Source organism: Suncus etruscus, chromosome 4 (genome assembly GCF_024139225.1).
Source record: "Suncus etruscus isolate mSunEtr1 chromosome 4, mSunEtr1.pri.cur, whole genome shotgun sequence".
Lineage (NCBI taxonomy): Eukaryota > Metazoa > Chordata > Mammalia > Eulipotyphla > Soricidae > Suncus > Suncus etruscus.
The window spans coordinates 146767694-146778393 of NC_064851.1; the positions used below are offsets into that span (position 1 = coordinate 146767694).

Here is a 10700-nt window from a genome sequence, read left to right on the forward strand (position 1 = left end):
TCTTATTTTGAGATTCACTTTTGTCCACTGAGAGTGCTCCAATGTTTAAATGGCAAAATGATGATCACCAGGCTTCTTTTGTGTAGTGGGAAGTAAAAGTCCATCCTGAAAAGGTTTGTGACATTCTAGATCAGTCAGAGGAGGGTAATACTGCCTATAACAGACATAGGCAAAAGACAGGCCAATCATGGAACCAACTAGTATGTCTGAAAAATAAAAGAGACAAACATCTTTATCACATTTAACTTCTAAGATCAAGTTTGAACCACACAGGATAAGAACTTGACTCCAGATACATGCTATAATCGTAGCTATAATCTTGAGTTCTATTATTTTTTTTTTTTTGCATTTTTTTTTTTTTTTTTTGGTTTTTGGGCCACACCCAGTAACGCTCAGAGGTTACTCCTGGCTATGTGCTCAGAAGTCGCTCCTGGCTTGGGGGACCTTATGGGACACCGGGGGATCGAACCGCGGTCCGTCCAAGGTTAGCGCAGGCAAGGCAGGCACCTTACCTTTAGCGCCACCGCCCGGCCCCGAGTTCTATTATTTTTATGGTTCCCATTTATACATTAGAAAACTAAAGCACTGAGAAGTAATCTGTCCAAACATACAATTCCAGGTTCATAATTTCTTTACAGTCTCAATTTTATCATATTTCATTGTTCTCTATACACCAAATTGTAAATTTTTGTTCTTGTTTTTGGGTCACACCTAGCAGCGATCAGGGGTTGCTCCTGGCTCTATGCTCAGAAATCACTCCTGGCAGGCTCAGGAGACCATAAGGGATGCCGGGATTCGAACCACCGTTCTTCTGCATGAAAGGCAAACCTCCTACCTCCATGCTATCTCTCCGGCCCCTACTTAGGGGTTTACTCCTAGTTGGCTCAGGTAACCATAAGGGATACGGGGATATTGAACCTGGATCAGCTGCATGTAAATAAATGTCCTCCTTGTTATACTATTACTTTGCCCCCCCAGAAACACGTTTTTTATCTGGCGTTTTTTTTTTTTACTAGATTAGAATTTTTTTTTTTTTTTTTGGTTTTTGAGTCACACCCTGTGACGCTCAGGGGTTACTCCTGGCTATGCGCTCAGAAGTTGCTCCTGGCTTCTTGGGGGACCATATGGGACGCCGGGGGATCGAACCGCGGTCCGTCCTAGGCTAGCGCAGGCAAGGCAGGCACCTTACCTCCAGCGCCACCGCCCGGCCCCTAGATTAGAATTTTTAAAATTCAGAGTAATAGTGAGTTGGTCACCGCCTTGCATTCAACCCAGGTTTCATCCCAGTACCCCATACTGTCTCCCCAAGCCTGCTAGAAGTGATCCCTGAGCACAGAACCAGAGGTAAGCACTGAGCCCTGCTGGGAGTAACCCCCAAAACAAAACAAAAAACAATACAGCAATATCCTTATATTCTAATTCTTTGTGCAGTTACCTGAGATAAGCCATGGTCAAAAAATAATGCATGATAAAACTTTGAGAATGAATCACCTAGCTATCAATTATATTGTTAAACTCTTACTGTACTATATTTTTAGTTTGGGGTCCATAACGAGCTATGTTTAGGGAGCGATGCTGAAAGTGCGCTGAGTACTAATATGTGATGCCAGGGATTGAATAGGGTCAGCAGCATTCAAGGCTATACCCTTTATCTATATCCTATACCCTTTATCTTTCAGCCTTGAATCTAACTTATAAGTAAACTTTATTGTAAGGATGTTTAAGAAAAAAAAAATAGGGTTGTGTAGTTCAAGCATATACAGGGGCTTTGGAATGTTATCCTGAAGATAATGGGAAGAACTGTGTAAGGAAAATAAGTATGTTCCTCCTGGTAATTATGCTCTCCTCATCTGAAGCTAAGTGCAAGCTTAGTAAAAACCTAGGCCACTGCTTTCCACAGTGGGTGATAGGTGCCTTCACCAGGCACTGGAGGCACCCATCATCCACTTTGGGTGCAGTTGAGAGACACTTTGTCCACTTAAAGAAGGTAAGTTAAGGGGTCTTGAGTAGTTTTGTTCCTGAGTGGAGGTGGTTGGCCACATAAATTTGGGAACCTGTGTCCTAGACCATACACAGTCTTTTGTTTAGTCATTCACTGATACTTGGCGACTCCTATTGCTAAGGATGAGTGAAACACAAGCTTCTGTGATGAGTAGTTCTTTACCTTGCCAGTGATGCTTGTAGTCACAGGTGCGAGACAGTGCGATCACAGCTGCAAAAAGTAGAGGTGACAGAAAAGCACAGAACCGCCACGATTTCCCACGGCCTTGTGGTGTGAAGCAGTGTAACTTCCCTGCCAGGTAGAAGGAAGCAAAGGCCAGACCAGCAAACGCAACTAGAAGAAGAACATGGGTAGAGCATGCTGTATGAATGTTTTATTCCTTGTCATATATTTATATAGATTGTTAGGTGAACAACTTTGTGTTCCAAAGTTCATATTCACCTAAGGGTAGTTTTTTTTTTTTTTTTTGTTTATTTGGTTTTTTTTTTTTTTTTTTTTTTGGTTTTTGGGCCACACCCGTTTGATGCTCAGGGGTTACTCCTGGCTATGCGCTCAGAAATCGCCCCTGGCTTGGGGGGACCATTTGGGACGCCGGGGGATCGAACCGCTGCCCGTCCTATTCTAGCGCTTGCAAGGCAGACACCTTACCTCTAGCGCCACCTTTCCGGCCCCAAGGGTAGTTTTTTAATATTGATAAGACTTTGGGTGTTTTTGCTTTTACTTCTCAAAGCTTTATTTTCCTCATATATAAATGGGAATTATAAAATAGGGCAGACTGGGGCCGAAGAGAGCACAGTTATAGGGCATTTGCCTTGCACGCAGCCGATCCAGGAGGGACAGTAGCATCCCAGCATCCCATATGGTTCCCTGTGCCTGCCCAGGAGCGATTTCTGAGCACAGAGCCAGGAGTAACTGCTGAGTGCCGCTGGTGTGACCCAAAAACCAAAAATAAAAATGAAAATAGGGCCTCATTAACAATAGTATACAAATATCTACCTTCTAAAACATTTAAGGTGTTTAGCAATTTTTCAATAGACTAACGATTTTTAGTTTGGTTTTTTGGGCTACACCTGGTGGTGTTCAGGGGTTACTACTGGCTCTGCGCTCAAAAATGACTCCTGGCAGGCTTGTGGGGACTATATGGAGTGCCGGGCATCAAACCTTGATTGGCTGTGTGCAAGACAAATGCCCTACCTGCTATGTTATTGCTCCAGCCCCAAAGGCTAATAATTTTATGGCAAATACAGGATTGAAGCAATATAAGAAATAAAATACTGGGGGCCAGAGTGGTGGTACAGCGGTAAGGCGTTTGCCTTGCATACATCTGGCCTTGGACGGACCACGGTTCAATCCCCCAGTATCCTATATGGTCCCCCAAGCCATGAGCGATTTCTGAGCGCATAGCCAGGAGTAACCCATGAGCATCACAGGGTGTGGCCCCCCCCCCCCAAAAAAAAGAATAAAATACTTCAATCTCAGATTTGTGTCTGGCTACAATCTGGCTCTAAAGGGGGACCATATGCAGCACCATAGAATTAAAGAAAGGACTATTCGGGGTCGGAGAGATAGTATAGTAGGTAGGGAGTTTATCTTGCACATGGCCTACCTGGATCTTATATAGCACCCTATAAGGTCCCCTAAGCCTGTCAGGAATAATTCCTGAGCATTGCCAGGTATAGATTAAAGAAAAAAAAAAAAAGACAATTTCTAGGTACAAGAACAAGAGTAGTGAGATAATTTTCATGCTTCTAGTGAGAAATGCAATGATAAAATATAAAGTAAAGAAAATAGGGGCCAGGCGGTGGCGCTAAAGGTAAGGTGCCTGCCTTGCCTGCACTAGCCTTGGACGGACCGCGGTTCAATCCCACGGTGTCCCATATGGTCCCCGGAGCCAGGAGCAACTTCTGAGCACATAGCCAGGAGTAACCCCTGAGCGTTACCGGGTGTGGCCCAAAAACCCAAAAAAACAAAACAAAACAAACAAAAAACAACAACAAAAAAAAAAGAAAATAAAGTCCCTGGTTTTCCTACAGGAAGCATGTCCACTAGGGAAGCTCTTACGACCCTCATTCACCACATCCTTATCTCCTGTGCAGGGCAGGTCAGAATGGGCTTGCCCATCAGGGAAGCAACGGTAGAAGAAGTCCGGGCGTGGCCTGCAAGAAAAAAAGACAGGATTAGAATACAGGTGATTTATAGTACCATAAATCATTTCTTGGTTGTATCAGAAGTAGGTAATTCTTTTCATGGTTGGTCAATAGTCACAGCCTAAATATATAAATGAATCAGGGCAGTTATTAAATAAGAGAAAAACGTTAACTTTTTCCCAGAACAATACTTAAATTAGGAAGGGAAGGGGGGAAAATGTAATCTCCAGCATGATTACATTTTAGCAAAGAGCAAGATGCATTTCAACTTCAGGGAGGACAGTGACTCTGCTGGGGCTGTCAATTGGAAACATCACTCAGGAAAAAAGAGACTAAGTGTTGGTCCACGCAGGGAAGGGAGGGAGGAGGTGGTGAGAAATAGAAAGGGCCGAGAAAGTGCAGCGCCATTCAACTTGCCTGAGGACTTAAGGGCGGGCCTAGGCTCGAGTGGCCAACCCTTACTTACCTCCCCACTATTAATTTTATTGTGTTGGTAAAGACACCATTCAGAGTTAAGGCAAGGCTGGCAGCTGGGAGGAAGAAAAGGGAGTGTTAGTGGGTTTGCTGGGAGGGATGCAGTCATGTCTCTGAAACCAGAGAGTCCACATGCTCCAACCTGAGCTTCATTGTAATTGTTGCCCTCATGACTGCACGTAGCAATATGGTGAAAGCTGTACTAGGCGGATACAGATCATCCATTTCTAGTGCGTGCACAAAGATTGAATATCAATCTAGTTTCGTTAAAAAATTTGGGGGGGTACCCAGATGTTTTTTGGGGGGAGGACTCTTGGTAGTGCTTGTAGTGCTGGGGATTACACGGGTTGGCCACATGCAAGGCAAATAAAAGTCCTTTCCTCACCCCACTGGACTGTAGCTCCGGCCTTTCCAGTGCTAGTTTTTATCTCACTTGTTAAAGTGGAGACCTGGGCAGGGGGGATAATTACTCTTTTAGTTACACAAGATCTAGTGTCCAACCCCAAACACCTCCCTTTTGGAAGATTGAGTCCCCAGCAGCTACAAGGATTGACTCTGGGGTGAGGGCTCAGGGCTCAGGGCTATTCCTGGCTCTGTGCTCAGAAATCCTGGTGGGCCTTGGGGTAGGTACCAGATGTGGTGCCAGGGATGGAACCTAGCACCCCATCCCAGCCAGAGGGTTGACGCTTACCGAGGCAGGCTTGCAGGCTGTCTGTGGCGTCTGCCTTTTTGAGACATTTGGCCAGGACGATCAGGGACAGCGGGGAGAGAAATGCAATGACCTGAACCAGAGCATCTCAGAGTTTAGTTAAAGAAAGAAAAACTCACAAACCCAACACAACCGGAGTAAGCTGCTGGGGCAAAAAGCCAAGTGCCGGCAGCCCTCCCCGGGCCGGAGCTCCCCGCAAGGGACCGTCTCGGTGTCGGTGTCGGTGGGTTCCTAAGGCATGGGGGAGCCCCCCAGAGCATCCAGCCGCCCCAAAGAGCCCCTTAAACATGAGGAATATCTCGAGCACCTCGGCCGAGGAAACCCCCCTCCCTTTCTTTTACTAAATGCATTTGGAACCAGGATGGCCACGTACAAACATAGACTTGGTGGGGAAGTACTCGGCTTCCACGTACGGGTTCCGGTAAAGCCACATCTCCTCCGGCTGGATCAGCCGCTGGAAGGGAGGCAGCAGCTCGGTCACCCTGGGCGAGAGAGGGCGGGAGGGAGGGAGGGAGGAAGGGAGGACGCATGGAGCACAGAGGCTGCAGCGCCCGGTGGCCGCGCGCTCGGTCGCCCGCCCGGGGACATGCACACGCCCGGGCCCTGGCCGCGCGCCGCTTACAGGAAGGCCACGAGCAGGGCGAGCCGCAGGCCCAGTTCGGCCCCGAGGGCCGCCGCCTTCCTCATCCCGACGCGCGGCCTCGTCCAGCCAGCCCAGGCCCGGCGCGTTGACGTGGCTTCCCGCTGCTGCGAAAAGGACGGCCCGGCCCGGCCGCCACGCCCCGGAGCGGGAGGAGGCGGGATCCGGGCGGCCACCACCTCCCCGGCGGGCCGGAGTGGCCTTTGGGACTGTCCCGGGAGATCCAGACATTCTTTGTGTTTGCTTTTCTTTTGGGGCCACACCCGGCTCTGCGCTCAGAAATCGCTCCTGGCTTGGGGGACCCTATGGGTCGCCGGGGATGGAACCCGCGTCCCGCCTGGGTCAGCCGCGTGCAAGGCAAATAACTGCCCCAGATCCAGACATTCTTGCCTGGGTGGGACGCATGCATGAATGCTGCAGAGCCAACGAGACAGAGGTGGAGGCCAGCTCTCTCTCCCCTGGCCATGCCGGTCACCTCCGTCTTTCTCAGACCCGGGCAAAGCTGCTGAGGATCCTTCCTCTCCTGCCAAACCCCACCCAAGTCTCGAGACTCGCGACCCCTGACCCCGGCTAGTGCTGCAAACTCACTGCTGGTCTCGAGTCGGGCAAGTAAGTCCCTTCCCTCCCGGATGGGCTCCTACCCGGTAGGTTAGGGCCAGGAACCGCAGGCGAAGAACGAGTTAAGTGCACATATTTAATTCGGAACATACAGGACAATTTATTGAAGTCAGTCTCAGGCAAAATCGGAAATCATTGGAATGTCATTAAAAACCTTTCCAAATTAATCCTCACTGAAGCCAAAAACACATTTGAATTCTAAAATAGTTGTAAAATAAAAAAGGCGACATTAGTAAATATACAAAAATGATATGTTCCTACCAGCACACACAATATTAGGAAGCTTAAATAGTACAGGCAGTCCTAAATACACTATGACTAGTCAACAATATGCTATTTATATACAGATTAACCAGCTTTACACATTTCACACTATGCAATAGAACATAGGGCAACCAACAAAACCCCCAAAATATTATATATCTTGAAGTCTATGTGGCAACATCAAGTCATTGTTATACAATAATGCCCTAGTGGGACACCCCCAGGAAAATGTAACACTAATCCGTTAGTGTCAGGAGCTTCTAGCCAAGTCACGGAAACTCAAGAGATTGACTTTGTGAAGAGTGATGCTCTGTTATTAAAGACTCAAGTCTCAAGTGATTTAGGCAAAATAACATTTCACAGATCTACAAAGGTTTTTTACAGCTAAGGTATAGAAATAACCAATCTACAAAGATAAAGATCTCGAGGAAATGGAAACAGAATCTGTAGGTATCTATGTTTGTTGTGCAATATCACAAGTGGATACAAATGACTTTCTCACCAATTCCAATTATGCACACACCCTTGTAGTATATAAAAAGAACCTTATTATTTGCCAGTTGCAATTACTTAGCATCTTTTTATGAGTGGCAAATCATTTTCTTTTTTTATCATAAGGTATGTGCCAACACCAATGAGAGCAAGAACACGATTCATGACTATAAAGTAAAGGGAAAATTTTAATCCAGTCCACTTCTAAACTGGCAACACCTTGTAAAAACTCTAGCTAGGTAATCTGATGAGGGCTGAGCCAGAAGCACTGTGAGAAGTCTGTGGTGGGCAGGGAAGAAAGCACTGGAACCTGAGGGCTCATTCTTGCCAATCAGCGTATGTAGTGATGTCACACAAGAATACTAAGGAATGAATAAGTGACTTTGGCAACTATTCATCAATGACTTCCAGAAGCTACTTACAGGACAGGTCCTTCTCTTCCTCCCCTTTGTAAGTTTGTGCCACAGCATCTGAACTTGTCACTTAAGCAGTAGACCCACGAAAAGGGAACGGAAATGGTTTTTGAAACACAGAGGTTACGCCTAGCATTTTAGGAGTATACCTTATGTGCAAATTTTTGTTTTCTCCTAAACAGGCAAACACTAAAAGGAAAGAAGAGGTTTCTGAGAACAGGGTTGACAAAATGACAAAGTAAAGGAAGTACATAAAAAATATTAATACAAATGCTGCTGGTATGTCATGCAGAAGTCTCTTCCTTCAGTGCATACTTCAAACGTGAGCTTTTCATTGTGAACACTCAATCCTTTCCACAAGTTCTGTTTTTTTTTTAAATCCACTTTAAAGAGGGTAAGAGACAAAGCAATTTATTTTCAAAACAGTATACAAAAACAATGCTTTCTCCTTCATAAATTTAAAAGATGCTGTAAAGGAGAATCTGAAGAGTTTCAAGTACTCAAAAAACCTGAATTCAATGAGGCAGAGATCGCAAATGTTAAAGTGACTACTTCGTACCTGTGGTAAACATCATTCCTCTCATTCCCCTATCATAAACCCTTTTCTCCCTGTACCCCAAACCCCAGATAAAAGTTGATAGATTTCAGTATATACAAATTTCCAACTTCTTGATATTTGCTAGTTAACAGTAAAGCCATCTAATTATATCTATTCCTGTGCCTATCTGAAAAAAGAAATGTTTTGCTCTTTACAAATAACCAAATGATCACTGTAAGGCTGCAGCAACTTGGGCTAGATAGATCTGTCAGCCTTGTAAGAATTAAAATCTAACTTGTACTTCCCAGCAATAAAACAACTTCCCACTGTCATTGTACTTCATCTAAAATATGAAATGGAAGTTTCCAAGCTCTCAGGACTTCAAGGTGACTGGTTTCTTATCCTGCTGGAACATGAGATGAAATAGCCTGGATTTTAAGGTGAATGCTAAGGAAGAACTTTATATTTAAAACTGAAATGGAGAACAAGCAATAAACCCTGGGTTGTCTAAGAGATTATATTCTGTATGTCTGTTTCCAAACTACAGGTTGACTTTTGGCCCTGATGGACTATATGTTAACAGGTTTATGTGTGACTGACTCAAAAGCAAACTTTTACTTCTTGAGCCAGCAAAGAAAGCCTGCCAAAAGCTTGCCATGACTTTACATGATTAGTATTCTTTACATGATTATCTCAGTTTCACAACATTATTTACAGGCATACATCCAGATATTCCTCTAAAGAGCAGAAGACAGCTGGCAGACTCCACTGCCCACTTCCCACCCCCATTATATTTATATTTAGTTGATAAGTTCCTCACTTGAGCACGTAGAAATCTCCAAATTTCAATAATTCAAGAAGTTGAACTATGCTATGATTTAGGCCAGATTACTTTTGAGGATTAAAATAGAACTTGTGAAAATAAAAATGAAGGGCCGGAGAGATAGCATGAAGGTAAGCCATTTTTGCCTTGCATGCAGAAGGATGGTGGTTCAAATCCCGGCATCCCATATGGTCCCCTGTGCCTGCCAGGAGCAATTTCTTAGTGTAGAGCGCCAGGATTAACCCCTGAGCGCTGCCGGGTGTGATCCAAAAACCAAAAACTGGGCCAGAGAGATAGCATGGAGGTAAGGCGTTTTTGCCTTTCATGCAGAAGGGCAGTGGTTAGAATCCCGGCATCCCATATGGTCCCCTGTTCCTGCCAGGGGTGATTTCTGAGCATAGAGTAACCTCTGAGAGCTGCCGGTGTGACCCAAAAACCAAAAAGAAACAAACAAACAAAAAAAAACACCAAAAACAAAAACGAAAAAAATGGGTTGGGGAGGGGCTGGAGCAATAGCACAGTGGGTAGGCCATTGTCTTGCATGTGGCTCACCTGTGTTCAATCCTCAGCATCCTATGTGCCCCCCCCCCCCCCACCAGCTTGCCAGGAGAGATTTCTGAGTGCAGAGCCAGGAGTAACCCCTGAGCGCCACTGGGGATGATTCAAAAACCAGAAAAAAAAAAAAAAGTTCTAAAAATATTTAAGTAAAATCTAGCTTTCTTCTAACTCTGGTCCTAATTAGATATGAAACATGACTGCTTCTTTCCCTCTTTCTGGGGCTTTATCCCCAAAATAAAGAGCTGCATATCCCCCACTCCCCATCCCTGGCAGCTCTTCTGACTCACACTAGTCACATGACAGCCCTTCCCAGCACCAGACAGTGCCCGAAAGCTTTCCCAGGCTCTCACTGTGAGTTGTAATGATTCCAAATTCTAAAGCTTTATCTGCTGATTACTGAAAAACTTAAATTCATTTTTTGCTTCCAAGGAACTAATAGAAGGTTAAAATATGCTACCAGTATTCCATGCTGCTTTACACATCAGGATTTCATTTCGGAACAAAAATAAAACCCAACTATTTATATTCTGACCACACATAGATTTCCAAGATACTGACCAATACTAACTACTCAGGCTATGAGTAAGAAATATGCTTTTTGGACTATTTTATTTGTGAAGCACAGGCAAGCATAGTGTATGGATATCCTATGTCAACATAATGCACACTTAAACCTTTGCTGCTTCGATAATCCGCAATATTAAAATCTAGGGGCTGGAGCAATAACACAGCGGTAGGGCCTTTGCCTTACATGCGGCTGACCTGGGACGAACCCAGGTTCGATCCCCAGCATCCCATCTCCTGAGCCTGCCAGGAGTAAGCCATAAACAACGCAAAACAAAACAAACAAAATCTAGAAGGATGTTAACAGTGACATCATGGAGATGTGAGGAGAGGCCTTGGTGTCCGTAAGACTAAAACCATTTTTTTAGGCCATTTAATTGTCAAAGATTCAAGAGTTTTGCTTTCCTATTTTGTTTCTACTCTGATTTCTGAACTGGCAAAACAATCCCACCCTTTCT

General features: G+C 45.0%; 1 protein-coding gene across 2 annotated transcripts; it reads right to left on the reverse strand.

The window, feature by feature from the left end:
• PLPP5 (phospholipid phosphatase 5) lies at positions 1-6024 on the reverse strand. Of its 2 annotated transcripts, none has more exons than XM_049771884.1 (7): positions 5955-6024; positions 5706-5814; positions 5315-5348; positions 4616-4679; positions 4034-4158; positions 2165-2335; positions 1-206 (listed from the first exon to the last, which is right to left on the reverse strand). In XM_049771884.1, the coding sequence occupies exons 1-7, from the start codon at positions 6017-6019 to the stop codon at positions 46-48; spliced, it is 729 nt and encodes a 242-aa protein (XP_049627841.1). In that variant the 5' UTR covers positions 6020-6024; the 3' UTR covers positions 1-45. The 2 variants fall into 2 exon arrangements, with proteins under 2 accessions (XP_049627841.1, XP_049627840.1); XM_049771883.1 differs by having other exon boundaries at positions 5315-5405.
• Positions 6025-10700: the final 4676 nt, after the last annotated feature.

What these genes read in the sequence shown, in the direction of transcription:
- PLPP5 (XM_049771883.1), bottom strand. Translation starts at nt 6,019, where the DNA reads ATGAGGAAGGCGGCGGCCCTCGGGGCCGAACTGGGCCTGCGGCTCGCC. An exon ending in TCCCCACCAAGTCTATGTTT is followed by an intron (nt 5,406 to 5,705) that starts GTACGTGGCCAT and finishes GCTCTGGTTCAG; the next exon opens with GTCATTGCATTTCTCTCCCC. An exon ending in CAGCCTGCAAGCCTGCCTCG is followed by an intron (nt 4,680 to 5,314) that starts GTAAGCGTCAAC and finishes TCTTCCTCCCAG; the next exon opens with CTGCCAGCCTTGCCTTAACT.